Source organism: Nerophis ophidion, linkage group LG06 (genome assembly GCF_033978795.1).
Source record: "Nerophis ophidion isolate RoL-2023_Sa linkage group LG06, RoL_Noph_v1.0, whole genome shotgun sequence".
NCBI lineage: Eukaryota > Metazoa > Chordata > Actinopteri > Syngnathiformes > Syngnathidae > Nerophis > Nerophis ophidion.
Window position 1 is genome coordinate 2,709,560 of NC_084616.1, and position 17,590 is coordinate 2,727,149.

The following is a 17,590-nucleotide window of genomic DNA, read 5'->3' on the forward strand; positions in this document are numbered from 1 at the left end:
TTTGGAGGAAGAAGAATACTGAGTTGCATCCCAAGAACACCATACCTACTGTGAAGCATGGGGGTGGAAACCTCATGCTTTGGGGCTGATCTAGAGCCATTGGTTCCCTACCCCTGACCTATAATGGACCGCCGGAGGACTAGCAGTCCATTTAATAAACAATAAACCAACCAAACTTGGCAGAGACAACCAATGCCAGTGTCAAAGTAGATTTTGCTCACAGCTTTCGTATTTGATTTTTTCCTCATGCTGTCTCATTACTGTTTGAAATGGGTTCCAATCATGTGGCTTTTAATTTCTGTCTTCCTCTTCCTCATCATCATTTCCATTATCATCAGTATCATCTGCCTCCATTTCTCTGTAGGAAGGAGAGCGACCAGGTCATGTGGAGCTCGTACTTGCGTGGCCTCAACATGGCCTCCTTCTTCTGTGCCAGCAAGATCATAGTCTTCGTCACCTTCACCCTCTACGTCCTGCTGGGCAACACCATCACGGCCAGCCGCGTCTTTGTGACCGTCTCGCTCTACTCGGCGGTGCGGCTCACCGTCACGCTCTTCTTTCCCAACGCCATCGAGAAACTCTTTGAGACCCGCGTCAGCATCCACAGGATACAGGTCCGTCTCTGGGTGGTCCTGGCCCCCGGACTCCCAACTCATTTCAGTGGAAACCCGTAATACGAACCCCAAAAGCAGTGAAGTCGTTGGGAAATTGTGTTAGATGTAAATATAAACAGAATACAATGATTTGCAAATCCTTTTCAAGCCATATTCAGTTGAATATGCTACAAAGACAACATATTTGATGTTCTAACTCATAAACATTTTTTTTTTCTTTGCAAATAATCATTAACTTTAGAATTTGATGCCAGCAACACGAGACAAAGAAGTTGGGAAACGTGGCAATAAATACTGATAAAGTTGAGGAATGCTCATCAAACACTTATTTGGAACATCCCACAGGTGTGCAGGCTAATTAGGAACAGGTGGGTGCCATGATTGGCTATAAAAGCAGCTTCCATGAAATGCTAAGTAATTCACAAACAAGGATGGGGTGAGGGTCACCACTTTGGAAGCAAATTGTTGAACAGTTTTAGAACAACATTTCTCAAAGAGCTATTGCAAGGAATTTAGGTATTTTACCATCTACGCTCCGTAAAATCATCAAAGGGTTCAGAGAATCTGGAGAAATCACTGCACGTACGCCATGATATTACGGACCTTTGAGCCCTCAGGTGGGACTGCATCAAAAACCGACATCAGTGTGTAAAGAATATCACTACAAGGGCTCAGAAACACTTCACAAAGCCACTGTCAGTAACTACAGTTGGTTGTTACATTGCAAGTTAAAACTCTACTATGCAAAGCCAAAGAGATTTATCAACAACACCCAGAACGCTTCGCTGGGCCCAAGCTCCCCTAAAATGGACTGATGCAAAGTGGAAAAGTGTTCTGTGGTTTGAAGAGACCGAATTGTTTTTTAGAGACTGTGGACCAAAGAGGAAAATAACCATATGGATTATTCTAGGGTGAAAGTGTTGTAGTCAGCATGTGTGATGGTATGGGGGTGTATTAGTGATTGTTGTAGGGTGAAAGTGTTGTAGTCAGCATGTGTGATGGTATGGGGGTGTATTAGTGATTGTTGTAGGGTGAAAGTGTTGTAGTCAGCATGTGTGATGGTATGGGGGTGTATTAGTGATTGTTGTAGGGTGAAAGTGTTGTAGTCAGCATGTGTGATGGTATGGGGGTGTATTAGTGATTGTTGTAGGGTGAAAGTGTTGTAGTCAGCATGTGTGATGGTATGGGGGTGTATTAGTGATTGTTGTAGGGTGAAAGTGTTGTAGTCAGCATGTGTGATGGTATGGGGGTGTATTAGTGATTGTTGTAGGGTGAAAGTGTTGTAGTCAGCATGTGTGATGGTATGGGGGTGTATTAGTGATTGTTGTAGGGTGAAAGTGTTGTAGTCAGCATGTGTGATGGTATGGGGGTGTATTAGTGATTGTTGTAGGGTGAAAGTGTTGTAGTCAGCATGTGTGATGGTATGGGGGTGTATTAGTGATTGTTGTAGGGTGAAAGTGGAGTAGACAGCATGTGTGATGGTATGGGGGTGTATTAGTGATTGTTGTAGGGTGAAAGTGTTGTAGTCAGCATGTGTGATGGTATGGGGGTGTATTAGTGATTGTTGTAGGGTGAAAGTGTTGTAGTCAGCATGTGTGATGGTATGGGGGTGTATTAGTGATTGTTGTAGGGTGAAAGTGTTGTAGTCAGCATGTGTGATGGTATGGGGGTGTATTAGTGATTGTTGTAGGGTGAAAGTGTTGTAGTCAGCATGTGTGATGGTATGGGGGTGTATTAGTAATTGTTGTAGGGTGAAAGTGTGGTAGTCAGCATGTGTGATGGTATGGGGGTGTATTAGTGATTGTTGTAGGGTGAAAGTGTTGTAGTCAGCATGTGTGATGGTATGGGGGTGTATTAGTGATTGTTGTAGGGTGAAAGTGTTGTAGTCAGCATGTGTGATGGTATGGGGGTGTATTAGTGATTGTTGTAGGGTGAAAGTGTTGTAGTCAGCATGTGTGATGGTATGGGGGTGTATTAGTGATTGTTGTAGGGTGAAAGTGTTGTAGTCAGCATGTGTGATGGTATGGGGGTGTATTAGTGATTGTTGTAGGGTGAAAGTGTTGTAGTCAGCATGTGTGATGGTATGGGGGTGTATTAGTGATTGTTGTAGGGTGAAAGTGTTGTAGTCAGCATGTGTGATGGTATGGGGGTGTATTAGTGATTGTTGTAGGGTGAAAGTGTTGTAGTCAGCATGTGTGATGGTATGGGGGTGTATTAGTGATTGTTGTAGGGTGAAAGTGTTGTAGTCAGCATGTGTGATGGTATGGGGGTGTATTAGTGATTGTTGTAGGGTGAAAGTGTTGTAGTCAGCATGTGTGATGGTATGGGGGTGTATTAGTGGCCAAGGCATGGCTAACTTACACACCTGTGAAGGCACCATTAATGCTGAAAGGTCCATACAGCTTTTGGAGCAACATATGTTGTTATCATGGACGCCCCTGCTTATTTCAGCAAGACGATGCCAAGCCAGGTGTTACAACAGCGTGGCTTCATAGTAAAAGAGTGTGGGTACTAGACTGGAGTCCAGACATTGAAAATGTGTGCAGGCTAAAATATGAGGCAGGAGACTATTGAACAACTTAAGCTGTACATCAAGCAAGAATGGGAAAGAATTCCACTTCAAAAATGTGTCTCCTCAGTTCCCAAACCTGCACTGAGTGTTGTTCAAAGGAAAGGCCATGTAACACACTGGTAAAAATGCCTTTTTTGACATGTGTTGCTGCCATTACATTCTAACTTCATCATTATTTGCAAAAATAAGACAGTTTGTCAGTGTGAAGATGAAATATCTTGTCTTTGCAGTCTATTCAATTGAATATAAGTTGAAAAGGATTTGTTGTATTCTCTTTTTATTTAACATTTACACAAGGGGACAACTTCACTGCTTTTGTAAAACATGAGCCGGCCATTCCAGGAAATGTGCAAGAATCAACAAAGGTGTCCCATATTATTCACCTCCAGGAGTTCTTGCTGCTGGACGAGAATACAAAGACGAGTTCTACTTTGCTGCTGGCTGAGAAGAGCGACTCTGCCATTGAGATCCAGGACATGATGTGTTACTGGGAGAAGGTTAGAACTCGCCGGCCTCTACACCACATTCACCAGCAAACATTTTCACTTGGCAACAATTCTCTCACACTGGACCACTTCTATTCTAGTGATTTTTTTATTTATAAATGCAATACAATATGAAATCAAATAGCGTATGTCCTTCGCTATGTGGTAGGTTCCTGCGGACGTTATCTCCTTCTGTTAGCTATTTTTTTCATACAGTGTTGATGTGGAAATGGTTGCTTGGGCATTTTTGTGGGTGTGACACGTGGCGGAGATGTTGACATGCGGAGTTTCAAGCACTCTTAATTCTCTAGAAGCGGACTTTTCAAATGATGCTACACACTAGATCAGGGGTGCCCATTACGTCGATCGCGAGCTACCAGTCGACCGCGGGGTGTGTCAGTCGATCTCCAGCCAGGCTTTTAAAAAAAGTAGACCTAAAAGTTAGTGATCATCAATCTTCACCAAGACGTCACTTAAATGACATTCACGGTACCGGAGGGTCTTGTGAGATGACGCTGGCTGCTGCAAGATCATTATTATGAAAATATGACCGAGAGGAAGGCGAGAAACACTTTTTATTTCAACAGACCTTCCGTCAAAACTCTAAAGGCCGACTGCACATTTCCTATCTTCACAATAAAAGCCCTGCTTCATGCTGCCTGCGCTAACTAAATACAGAGTCTCGGAAAACTGGCGTGCACAAGCGATCCCTCAGAAAGCTGGCGTGCACATCACTTGTGCACGCCAGCTTTCTGAGACTCTTATTTTGTTAGCGCAGGCAGCATGAAGCAGGGCTTTTATTGTGAAGATAGGAAATGTGCAGTCGGCCTTTAGAGTTTTGACGGAAGGGACGGCGCGAGAGTCTGTTGAAATAAAAAGTCTTTCTCGCCTTCCTCTCTGTCATTTTTTCATAATAATGAACTGGCAGCAGCCAGCGTCATCTCACAAGACCCTCGGGTGCCGTGAATGTCAATCAAGCAAGCTACGGAATTTGCCGCCAATGTTTTTCTTGTAAAGTGTATGGAAGCTGGATGAATTAGATGCCAAAAACCAACCACTTTCATGTGGTATTGTACAGAAAGGACAACTTTTTTTCTCCTCCATTTGAAAATGTGGGTGTTATCATCATTACTGTCTGATTCCAATCAATGCAAGTCATCAGAATCAGGTAATACACCAACTTATATTCTTGTCTTCGTGAAAGAAAGACATATATATGTGTTACACATGCTTGTATTATCATTAAACACATTTAACTTGTTTACAAAAATGTCTCTTTCATAAATAAATAAATATAAATGATATATATAAATGAGGTAGATCCCCTCGAGTTGGTCAATTGAAAAGTAGCTCGCCTGCAGAAAAAGTGTGGGCACCCCTGCACTAGCAGTAATGCTACTTTTTGTAGTTACACATACTTGACATATTACGTTTGTCTGTTCAACATATACCGTATTTTTCGGATTATAAGTCGCACCGGCCGAAAATGCATAATAAAGAAGGAAAAAAACATACATGTCGCACTGGAGTATAAGTCGCATTTTTGGGGGGAAATTTACTTGATAAAACCCAACACCAAGAATAGACATAATCAATCAATCAATCAATCAATCAATGATTATTTATATAGCCCTAAATCACTAGTGTCTCAAAGGGCTGCACAAACCACAACGACATCTTCAGTAGAGCCCACATAAGGGCAAGGAAAACTCACACCCAGTGGGACGTCGGTGACTATGTGAAACCTTGGAGAGGACCGCATATGTGGGCAACACCCCCCCCCCCCCCCCCCCCACCCCCCATATGAATTCGAAAGGCAATTTAAAATATATAGTGAATAGTGAACAACAGGCTGAATAAGTGTAGGTTATATGAGGCATAAATAAGCAACTGCTATGTTAACCTAACATATTATGGTAAGAGTCATTCAAATAACTATAACATATAGAACATGCTATACCTTTACCAAACTATCTCTCACTCCCAATCCATAAATCCCATGAAATCTTCTTCCTCGATGTGGCTTCTAAAGAACTCTGCCAACTCCAAACTTGTCCTTTTCTGCTGCATATTTCACTACATCCACCTTGTAATCTGCAGTACATGATCTCCTTTTCGGTGCCGTTTTTGTTCAGCATTTCTCACTTTTTATAAGTTACCGGCATCGATGAAATGATCCATTTTAATAGCTACGGCAGTAGCCTATAGCAGTTAGCATTCTATGACCCACAATGCACTTCTGCCATGACCCTCCCCAGCTGAATTCTTATTGGTTGACGTGTGTGTGACGATTGCTGACATTCTCTTCGTCTCTTCTACGAATGAGATAAATACAAACCCCGTTTCCATATGAGTTGTGAAATTGAGTTAGATGTAAATATAAACAGAATACAATGATTTGCAAATCCTTTTCAAGCCATATTCAGTTGAATATGCTACAAAGACAACATATTTGATGTTCAAACTCATAAACATTTTTTTGGTGCAAATAATCATTAACTTTAGAATTTGATGCCAGCAACATGTGACAAAGAAGTTGGGAAAGGTGGCAATAAATACTGATAAAGTTGAGGAATGCTCATCAAACACTTATTTGGAACATCCCACAGGTGTGCAGGCTAATTGGGAACAGGTGGGTGCCATGATTGGGTATAAAAGCAGCTTCCATGAAATGCTAAGTAATTCACAAACAAGGATGGAGTGAGGGTCACCAATTTGTAAGCACATTTTCGAACAGTTTTAGAACAACATTTCTCAACGAGATATTGCAAGGAATTTGGGGATTTTACCATCTACGCTCTGTAAAATCATCAAAACCTACAGAGAATCTGGAGAAATCACTGCACGTAAGCAATGATATTACGGACCTTTTATCCCTCAGGCGGTACTGCATCAAAAACCGACATCAGCGTGTAAAGGATATCACCACATTGGGTTCAGGAACATTTCATAAACCCACTGTCAGTAACTACAGTTGGTCGCTACATCTGTAAGTGCACGTTAAAACTTTGCTATGCAAAGCAAAAGCCATTTATCAACAACACCCAGAAACGCCGCCGGCTTCTCTGGACCCGAGCTCATCTAAGATGGACTGATGCAAAGTGGAAAAGTGTTCTGAGGTTGATATAAAGTAAAACAAATAAGGTTTTATGTCTTTTCTGTCAAAGACAACTTTGTTTTTTTATAGGAAAACTGAAATATGCAGTATTTAGATAGATATATAGTACTTTATTGATTCCTGCAGGAGAGTTCCTTTATTTAGCAATTAAAGCCCTCAAAGATCAATAATGCAGGACACCATTGATTTTAATTATTTAATATTTTCACAGTGAAAAGTTAAATAAACTCCCACTAAATATATTTGATATCCGAAAGGTTTCCTACTCATAAATTAATGCATTTTTATTAGTTGTTTTTTTTACTTTTAACACTTAAATTTCAAGATCAACTTCTGATATATCTGTCGATTTTAAGTTTGAACTATTATTTTGTTTGTTTTATGCTCTTTTGTCAAAACGTTGATGTTTCTATACGGCAACCACACAACATATGCAATATTTTATCCACATAAAACAATTTAAAGTGATAATTTTTAAGTAATTATTCAGTATAACAGATTTTTTTGTCCTTTTTTTTTTGAGCAATAGGAAAAAAAAAACTGCCTGCATGGCAACTTTGTGTCAACATTGCCACTTTTTCTCATTAAAATTCATATCATTCCACTTTTTTTAAATGTTTTTCTTTTTCATTTTTGCAATACTATCAATTTTGCAATTTTTGCAGAATGTGTGGCGGGCGGTAAACGATTGATTGATTGATACTTTTATTAGTAGATTGCACATTTCATTACATATTCCGTACAATTGACCACTAAATGGGAACACCCCAATAAGTTTTTCAACTTGTTTAAGTCGGGGTCCACGTTAATCAATTCATGGTAGATTAGCTGCGGGCCACAAATGGCCCCCTGGCCGCACTTTGGACACCCCTGCTGTAGTGTAATGCCCGCAGCTAAAAGCAACTGCGTGAGAAGGTATACTTCAATATCACCATTTAGTCTTTTTCTGTATCGCACAGAGACAATCCTGCGATACATCCAGTATATTCCATATATCAGCCAGCCCTAGTTTGTAGTTTGCTGTGGTGTTTAACTGAGGTTTTTCCAATGTAACTAAAACACCCTGGTGTATATTTACCATAGAAGACCGCTATATGACACGTTCCAAATGTTTAGCAGAGTAGGGATTTCCAAACACGTTGTGACCTGAGATCCTTCTGTCCACCCCCCCCCCACAGAGTCTGGATGCTCCATGTCTGCAAAACATCTCCTTCACGCTGCCTGGGAATCAGCTGTTGGCTGTCATTGGACCAGTGGGCGCAGGAAAGGTAAACAAACAAGGAGAGGGTGTCTTTTTACATGTGAGCTAACCCATGACCTCTCTACCCCGGAACCCAGTCCTCGCTACTCAGCTCCATCCTGGGAGAGCTTCCGCCAGAAAAGGGGGTAATGAAGGTCAAAGGTCAGCTGACCTACGCCGCCCAGCAGCCCTGGGTGTTTCCCGGGACCATCCGCGGCAACATCCTGTTTGGGAAGGAGATGGACCCTCTGTTGTACGAGCGGGTCATCCGAGCGTGCGCTCTAAAGCGGGTGAGGAAGCAATAATAATAAAATATTTGATTTGTAAAAGCACTTTACATTGAGCAAACAACCTCAAAGTGCAACAGTGCATTTATCCATCCATCCATTTTCTACCGCTTATTCCCTTTCGGGGTCGCGGGGGGCGCTGGCGCCTATCTCAGCTACAATCGGGCGGAAGGCAGGGTACACCCTGGACAAGTCGCCACCTCATCGCAGGGCCAACACAGATAGACAGACAACATTCACACTCACATTCACACACTAGGGCCAATTTAGTGTTGCCAATTAACCTATCCCCAGGTGCATGTCTTTGGAAGTGGGAGGAACAGTGCATTTAAAAAAACAAAAACGCTAAAACCACAAATAGCTGCCCCCAACAAGTAAAAAAAAACAACAATCTAGAATAACTTTATAGCTTGAACTACAAATCCCGTTTCCATATGAGTTGGGAAATTGTGTTAGATGTAAATATAAACAGAATACAATGATTTGCAAATCCTTTTCAACCCATATTCTATTGAATATGCTACAAAGACAACATTTGATGTTCTAACTCATAAACTTTATTTAATTTTTTTTCAAATAATTAACTTAGAATTTCATGGCTGCAACACGTGCCAAAGTAGTTGGGAAAGGGCATGTTCACCACTGTGTTACATCCCCTTTTCTTTTAACAACACTCAATAAATGTTTGGGAACTGAGGAAACTAATTGTTGAAGCTTTGAAAGTGGAATTCTTTCCCATTTTTGTTTTATGTAGAGCTTCAGTCCTTCAACAGTCCGGGGTCTCCGCTGTCCTATTTTACGTTTCATAATGCACCACACATTTTCCATGGGAGACAGGTCTGGACTGCAGGCAGGCCAGTCTAGTACCCGCACTGTATTACTAAGAAGCAACGCTGTTGTAACACGTGGCTTAGCATTGTCTTGCTGAAATAAGCAGGGGCGTCCATGATAACGTTGCTTGGATGACAACATATGTTGTTCCAAAACCTGTATGTACCTTTCAGCATTAATGGTGCCTTCACAGATGTGTAAGTTACCCATGCCTTGGGCACTAATACACCCCCATACCATCACACATGCTGGCTTTTGAACTTTGCGCCGATAACAATCCGGATGGTTATTTTCCTCTTAGTTCCGGAGGACACCACGTCCACAGTTTCCAAATATAATTTGACATGTGGACTCTTCAGACCACAGAACACTTTTCCACTTTGTATCAGTCCATCTTAGATGAGCTCGGGCCCAGCGAAGCGGCTGCGTTCCTGGGTGTTGTTGATAAATGGGTTTGGCTTTGCATAGTAGAGTTTTAACTTGCACTTACAGATGTAGCGACCAACTGTAGTTACTGAAAGTGGTTTTATGAAGTGTTCCTGAGACCATGTTGTGATATCCTTTACACACTGATGTCGGTTTTTGATGCAGTACAGCCTGATATATCAAAGGTCCGTAATATCATCGCTTACATGCAGTGATTTCTCCAGATTCTTTGAACTTTTTGATGATTTTACGGACCGTAGATGGTAAAATCCCTAAATTCCTTGCAATAGCTCGTTGAGAAATGTTGTTCTAAAACTGTTCAACAATTTGCTAACAAATTGGTGACCCTCACCCCATCCTTGTTTGTGAATTACTTAGCTTTTCATGAAAGCTGCTTTTATACCCAATCATGGCACCCACCTGTTCCCAATTAGCCTGCACACCTGTGGGATGTTCCATATAAATGTTTGATGAGCATTCCTCAACTTTATCAGTATTTATTGCCACCTTTCCCAACTTCTTTGTCACGTGTTGCTGGCATCAAATTCTAAAGTTAATGATTTTTTGCAAAAAAAAAAAAAAAATGTTTATCAGTTTGAACATCAAATATGTTGTCTTTGTAGCATATTCAACTGAATATGGCTTGAAAAGGATTTGCAAATTATTATATTCTGTTTATATTTACATCTAACACAATTTCCCTACTCATCTGGAAATGTGGTTTGTAATTAAAACTCTTTAACTTTTAATCAGAAGGGTTCAATCTCTCTTCTGTGCTCATTTGAAGCTGAAGCGACAAACGGCCTCAGAGGAGATAATGTTTGAAAAAAAGCGACATTTTTTTGCCAACTTTTGTATTTAAGTGGGAATAGCAAACTTTCTGTTGACTTTAGCTGGGGGGTGTCAGTGGATGAAATATAGGTATAACTGAGACTTACGTAGTGTTTTTTGTTTCATGTTTCCATGACATTCTTACTGGAAGTTACAGACAGTTTTGTCTGTGTTTTCTTCCTAGGGGGCGCCAGAGTGCAATTTTGAGTTTTGGGGTTTGGTTTTTTGATTAGATCACAGTTTTCGTCAGTCCTAATGTGTGTGTCAAATTTGGTGAGTTTTGAAGCATGTTAATGGGGTCAAATTACAGCTCAAAGAGGCGGCGGTATAATAATAAAGAATAATAATAAAACCTTAGAAATTCAATAGGGTCCTCTGTTCCAAAAGGACATCGGTCCCTAAATACGATCTAGAATAACCTTATTGCTTGAACTAGTACACATATATCTAAAAAAGGTTGTTTTTTTTAAAAGAAGGGGTTTTAAGCCTTTTTTAAAGGCATTCGCAGTCTGTGGTTCCCTCAAGTGGTCAGTGAGAGCGTTCCACAGACTTGGAGCTGCAGAGCAGAAAGCCTGGTCTCCCATAGTAAATTGATAGTAGTCAAAGAGTTGAGAAAGTAGACTTCCCAATCACTGCTCGTTGTCACCTTGCATCATGTGACTCCGAGGCAAACGTTTCCAATGATCATGATGTGTTGCCAAGGACTTGGAGTTGTTCCCAGACGGCGACTTGACGCTCATTGGGGACCGAGGCTCCACACTCAGCGGGGGGCAGAAGGCTCGCGTCAACCTGGCAAGGTAGTGCATGTTCCTGGAACAATCACTGTTTGAGACCTTCCTTCGGTGTGAAGAAGTGTCCGCCTAACCTTTTCTGTGCATGTTTGTGGTTTCCAGGGCGGTGTATCAGGACGCTGATATTTACCTCCTGGATGATCCTCTTAGTGCTGTGGACGCTGAAGTTGGGAGACACCTCTTTGAACAGTGAGCAAAGCAAAGAGCATTTTTACTCACACACATGTATAGAAGTACATATATATATATATATATATATATATATATATATATATATATACACACACACACACACATATGTATAGAAGTACACACATATATATATATATATATATATATATATATATATATATATATATATATATATATATATACACACACACACAAGAAGTGAAGTTTTCCATCCATCCATCCATTTTCTACCGCTTATTCCCTTTCGGGGTCACGGGGGGCGCTGGCGCCTATCTCAGCTACAATCGGGCGGAAGGCGGGGTACACCCTGGACAAGTCGCCACCTCATCGCAGGGCACCTTATGTAAATGGTAGGGGTGTAACGGTACACAAAAATTACAGTTTGTTACGTATCTCGGTTCAGAGGTCACGGTTCGGTTCATTTTCGGTACAGTAAGAAAACAACAAAATATACATTTTTGGGTTATTTATTTAACAAATTTGCTAAATCTTCCACCAAAAATATTTTTCTGAGTGGTATATTTGATGTGAAGTAATTGGAAACTAGGATAGGTCAATATTTCATAATAACATTGATTTTGATTCAATATTATGTTTTGAGCAATCACAGTTTGAAAGAAAAAAAACAGCTTTGTTTTATTAGTCAACATTGCAACTTTTTCTAAGTTACATTTAGCCCTTAAAGCTTTTGTATTTCACTTTTGTTTGTTTTTGTTTATTAGAGGGGGGGGGTTGCCCACATCTGAGGTCCTCTCCAAGGTTTCTCATAGTCAGCATTGTCACTGGCGTCCCACTGGATGTGAATTCTCCCTGCCCACTGGGTGTGAGTTTTCCTTGCCCTTTTGTGGGTTCTTCCGAGGATGTTGTAGTCGTAATGATTTGTGCAGTCCTTTGAGACATTTGTGATTTGGGGCTATATAAATAAACATTGATTGATTGATTTTAATAGTATTTTTAGAATGTGTTGTGGGCCTTTAAAACATTATCTGTGGGCCGCAAATGGCCTCCGGGCACACTGGTTTGAATGTAACTTAGATATTGGGTTTCACTATGTAAAGCGCTTTGAGTCACTAGAGAAAAAGTGCTATATAAATATAATTCACTTCACTTCACTTTTGACACCCCTGCTAGAGATAATAAAAAATAAAATCTGAAATCTATGGATAAAAGCAGAGCCTGGCGATGCAGGCACGTTTATCATAACTCTCACCAATGTTGCCTGCTTACACATTTCTTTATTTTTTAACCCCTTCTTAACCCTGAACGTACATTGAAAATACACGCATTCCTAACTTAAAATGCCAGATATTTGAGGCATTTAAGAAACTCCACCCGGACAGCCCCGCAAAAGAGGACATGTCCGGTGAAAAGAGGAGGTGTGGTCAGTCTATCCTAGTCCAGTCGCTGCTAGCATGCGGTGTTGTTTTTTTTTAATTGATTGAAACTTTTATTAGTAGATTGCACAGTACAGTACATATTCCGTACAATTGGTAACACCCCAATAAGATTTTCAACTTGTTTAAGTCGGGGTCCACGTTAATGAATTCATGCTGCCTTTGTGTGCATTGTTTACACATCGTGCTGTGCGCTACTTAATATGTCTGTGTGGAACTCACTCGATACACCTCCGAACTGAACCGAAGCCCCCGTACCCAAAACCCATCAATACAAATAAACGTACCGTTACACCCCTTATAAATGTTAAATAAAAAGAGAATACAACAAATCCTTTTCAACTTATATTCAATTGAATAGACTGCAAAGACAAGATATTTAACGTTCACACTGACAAACTTAAACTTTTTTTTTGCAAATAATCATGAAGTTAGAATGTAATGTCAGCAACACATGTCAAAAAAGGCATTTTTACCAGTGTGTTACATGGCCTTTCCTTTGAACAACACTCAGTGCAGGTTTGGGAACTGAGGAGACACATTTTTGAAGTGGAATTCTTTCCCATTCTTGCTTGATGTACAGCTTAAGTTGTTCAACAGTCTCCTGCCTCATATTTTAGCCTGCACACATTTTCAATGTCTGGACTACAGGCAGGCCAGTCTAGTACCCACACTCTTCTACTGTTGTAACACCTGGCTTGGCATTGTCTTGCTGAAATAAGCAGGGGCGTCCATGATAACAACATATGTTGCTCCAAAAGCTGTATGTACCTTTCAGCATTAATGGTGCCTTCACAGATGTGTAAGTTAGCCATGCCTTGGCCACTAATACACCCCCATACCATCACACATGCTGACTACAACACTTTCACCCTACAACAATCACTAATACACCCCCATACCATCACACATGCTGACTACAACACTTTCACCCTACAACAATCACTAATACACCCCCATACCATCACACATGCTGACTACCACACTTTCACCCTACAACAATCACTAATACACCCCCATACCATCACACATGCTGACTACAACACTTTCACCCTAGAATAATCCATATGGTTATTTTCCTCTTTGGTCCACAATCTCTAAAAAACAATTCGGTCTCTTCAGACCACAGAACACTTTCCCCGTTTGCATCAGTCCATTTTAGAGGAGCTTGGGCCCAGCGAAACATTGTGGGTGTTGTTGATAAATCTCTTTGGCTTTGCATAGTAGAGTTTTAACTCGCACTTACAGATGTAGCGACCAACTGTAGTTACTGACAGTGGTTTTCTGAAGAATTTCTGAGCCATGTGGTGATATCCTTTCCACTCTAAGGTCGCTTTTTGATGCAGTACTGCCTGAGGGATGGAAGGTACGTAATATCATGGCTTCCGTGCAGTGATTTCTCCAGATTCTCTGAACCTTTTGATGATATTACGGAGCCTAGATGGTGAAATCCCTAAATTCCTTGCAATAGCTGCTTGAGAAATGTTGTTCTTAAACAATTTTCTCAGGCATTTGTTGACAAAGTGGTGACCCTCGCCCCGTCCTTGTTTGTGAATGAGTGAGCATTTCATGGAAGTTGCTTTTATAGCCAATTATGGCACCCACCTGTTCCCAATTAGCCTGCACACCTGTGGGATGTTCCAATAAGTCTTTGATGAGCATTCCTCAACTTTCTTAACTCTTTTTTTGCCACTTGTGCCAGCTTTTTTGAAACATTTTGTGGGCATCATGTTCCAAATGAGCTAATATTTGCAAAAAATACCAAAGTTTGTCAGTTTGAACATGAAATATCTTGTAGTCTATTCAACTGAATATGGGTTGAAAAGGATTTGCAAATCATTGTATTCTGTTTTTTTATTTACCATTTACACAACGTCCGTCATTCCATCGTATATTTTTTTTCCTTTTACGGAAGGTTTTTTTGTATAGAATAAAAAATGAAAAAAAACACTTAATTGAACGGTTTAAAAGAGGAGAAAACACCCCAAAAATTCAAATTAAATTTTGAAACATAGTTTATCTTTAATTTCGACTCTTTAAAATTCAAAATTCAACCGAAAAAAAATTAAGTGAAAAACTAGCTAATTCGAATCTTTTTGAAAAAAATTGAAAAATAATTTATTTTGATGACATGTTTTAAATAGGTTAAAATCCAATTTGCACTTTGTTAGAATATATTGGCCAAGCCATATTTCTAACAAAGACAAATCATTATTTCTTCTAGATTTTCCAGAGCAAAAATTTTAAAAGAAATTCAAAAGACTTTGAAATAAGATTTAAATTTGATTTTACAGATTTTCTAGATTTGCCAGAATAATTGTTTTGAATTTTAATCATAATAAGTTTGAAGAAATATTTCACAAATATTCTCTGTCGAAAAAACAGAAACTAAAATGAAGAATTAAATAAAAATGTATATATTATTTTTTTAGAGTAAAGCAAATACTTGAATATTGATTTAAATTGTCTGGAAAGAAGAGGAAGGAATTGAAAAGGTAAAAAGGTATATGTGTTTAAATCATTTTTAAGGTTGTATTTTTTCTCTAAAACTGTCTTTTTGAAAGTTATAAGAAGCAAAGTAAAAAAATAAATGCATTTATTTAAACAAGTGAAGACCAAGTCTTTTAAATATTTTCTTGGATATTCAAATTCTATTTGAGTTTTGTCTCTCTTAGAATTAAAAATGTCGAGCAAAGCGAGACCAGCTTGCTAGTAAATAAATACAATTTCAAAAATAGAGGCAGCTCACTGGTAAGTGCTGCTATTTGAGCTATTTTTAGAACAGGCCAGCGGGCGACTCATCTGGTCCTTACGGGCGACCTGGTGTTGGTGACCCCTGCTCCAAACACATGAAGACAAACACAACAAATGAATTGTGCTCCTTATTTTGCTGGCTTAGGAGACCCAATCTTTGGCACAAGAACTTAGTAGAAGATGTAGTTTGCACAGTACATGCATGCTTCATAGCGGCTGACCTCACCACACCTCAAAGAAATGTTGGACTGCAGATAAAAGAAGATAAAGGAATGTGTTTCAAGTGAGAGCGGAAGAGGTGCAGGCTGGTCCTGTCCTGCTGAGAATGGCTCTTCCTGCCTCTGGCCAAACACACTACATCAGAATAGACATCTTTGTTGTTGTTGTTGTTGTTGTCCCCAGGTGCATCTGTGGACATGTTTGTTGTTGTTGTCCCCAGGTGCATCTGTGGACATGTTTGTTGTTGTCCCCAGGTGCATCCGTGGACATGTTTGTTGTTGTTGTCCCCAGGTGCATCTGTGGACATGTTTGTTGTTGTTGTTGTTGTTGTCCCCAGGTGCATCTGTGGACATGTTTGTTGTTGTTGTCCCCAGGTGCATCTGTGGACATGTTTGTTGTTGTTGTCCCCAGGTGCATCTGTGGACATGTTTGTTGTTGTTGTCCCCAGGTGCATCTGTGGACATGTTTGTTGTTGTTGTCCCCAGGTGCATCTGTGGACATGTTTGTTGTTGTTGTCCCCAGGTGCATCTGTGGACATGTTTGTTGTTGTTGTTCCCAGGTGCATCTGTGGACATGTTGTTGTTGTTGTCCCCAGGTGCGTCTGTGGACATGTTTGTTGTTGTTGTCCCCAGGTGCATCTGTGGACATGTTGTTGTTGTTGTCCCCAGGTGCATCTGTGGACATGTTTGTTGTTGTTGTCCCCAGGTGCATCTGTGGACATGTTTGTTGTTGTTGTCCCCAGGTGCATCTGTGGACATGTTGTTGTTGTTGTCCCCAGGTGCATCTGTGGACATGTTTGTTGTTGTTGTCCCCAGGTGCATCTGTGGACATGTTGTTGTTGTTGTCCCCAGGTGCATCTGTGGACATGTTTGTTGTTGTTGTCCCCAGGTGCATCTGTGGACATGTTTGTTGTTGTTGTCCCCAGGTGCATCTGTGGACATGTTTGTTGTTGTTGTCCCCAGGTGCATCTGTGGACATGTTTGTTGTTGTTGTCCGCTGGTGCATCTGTGGACATGTTTGTTGTTGTTGTCCCCAGGTGCATCTGTGGACATGTTTGTTGTTGTTGTCCCCAGGTGCATCTGTGGACATGTTTGTTGTTGTGTTCCCCAGGTGCATCTGTGGACATGTTTGTTGTTGTTGTCCCCAGTTGCATCTGTGGACTGCTGTAGACATGTTTGTTGTTGTTGTTGTCCCTAGGTGCATCTGTGGACTGCTGTAGACATGTATGTTGTTGTTGTCCCCAGGTGCATCTCTGTAGACATGTTTGTTGTTGTTGTTGTCCCCAGGTGCATCTCTGTAGACATGTTTGTTGTTGTTGTCCCCAGGTGCATCTCTGTAGACATGTTTGTTGTTGTTGTCCCCAGGTGCATCTGTGGACATGTTTGTTGTTGTTGTCCCCAGGTGCATCTGTGGACATGTTTGTTGTTGTTGTCCCCAGGTGCATCTGTGGACATGTTTGTTGTTGTTGTCCCCAGGTGCATCTGTGGACATGTTTGTTGTTGTTGTCCCCAGGTGCATCTGTGGACATGTTTGTTGTTGTTGTCCCCAGGTGCATCTGTGGACATGTTTGTTGTTGTTGTTGTTGTTGTCCCCAGGTGCATCTGTGGACATGTTTGTTGTTGTTGTCCCCAGGTGCATCTGTGGACTGCTGTAAACATGTTTGTTGTTGTTGTTGTCCCCAGGTGCATCTGTGGACTGCTGTAGACATGTTTGTTGTTGTTGTTGTTGTCCCCAGGTGTATCTGTGGACTGCTGTAGACATGTTTGTTGTTGTTGTTGTTGTCCCCAGGTGCATCTGTGGACTGCTGTAGACATGTTTGTTGTTGCTGTTGTTGTC

At 40.7% G+C, this 17,590-nt stretch overlaps 1 protein-coding gene across 4 annotated transcripts in view; it reads left to right on the top strand.

The window, feature by feature from the left end:
• abcc4 (ATP binding cassette subfamily C member 4 (PEL blood group)) overlaps positions 1-17,590 on the top strand; it is a 138,616-nt gene that overhangs the window by 70,197 nt on the left and 50,829 nt on the right. For all 4 annotated transcript variants that reach the window (XM_061902455.1, XM_061902456.1, XM_061902454.1 and 1 more), the window contains 6 exons: positions 365-614; positions 3,576-3,683; positions 7,968-8,057; positions 8,128-8,319; positions 11,107-11,201; positions 11,298-11,384. In XM_061902455.1, coding sequence (XP_061758439.1) covers positions 365-614; positions 3,576-3,683; positions 7,968-8,057; positions 8,128-8,319; positions 11,107-11,201; positions 11,298-11,384 — 822 coding nt within the window. The remainder of the gene's footprint in view (positions 1-364; positions 615-3,575; positions 3,684-7,967; positions 8,058-8,127; positions 8,320-11,106; positions 11,202-11,297; positions 11,385-17,590) is intronic.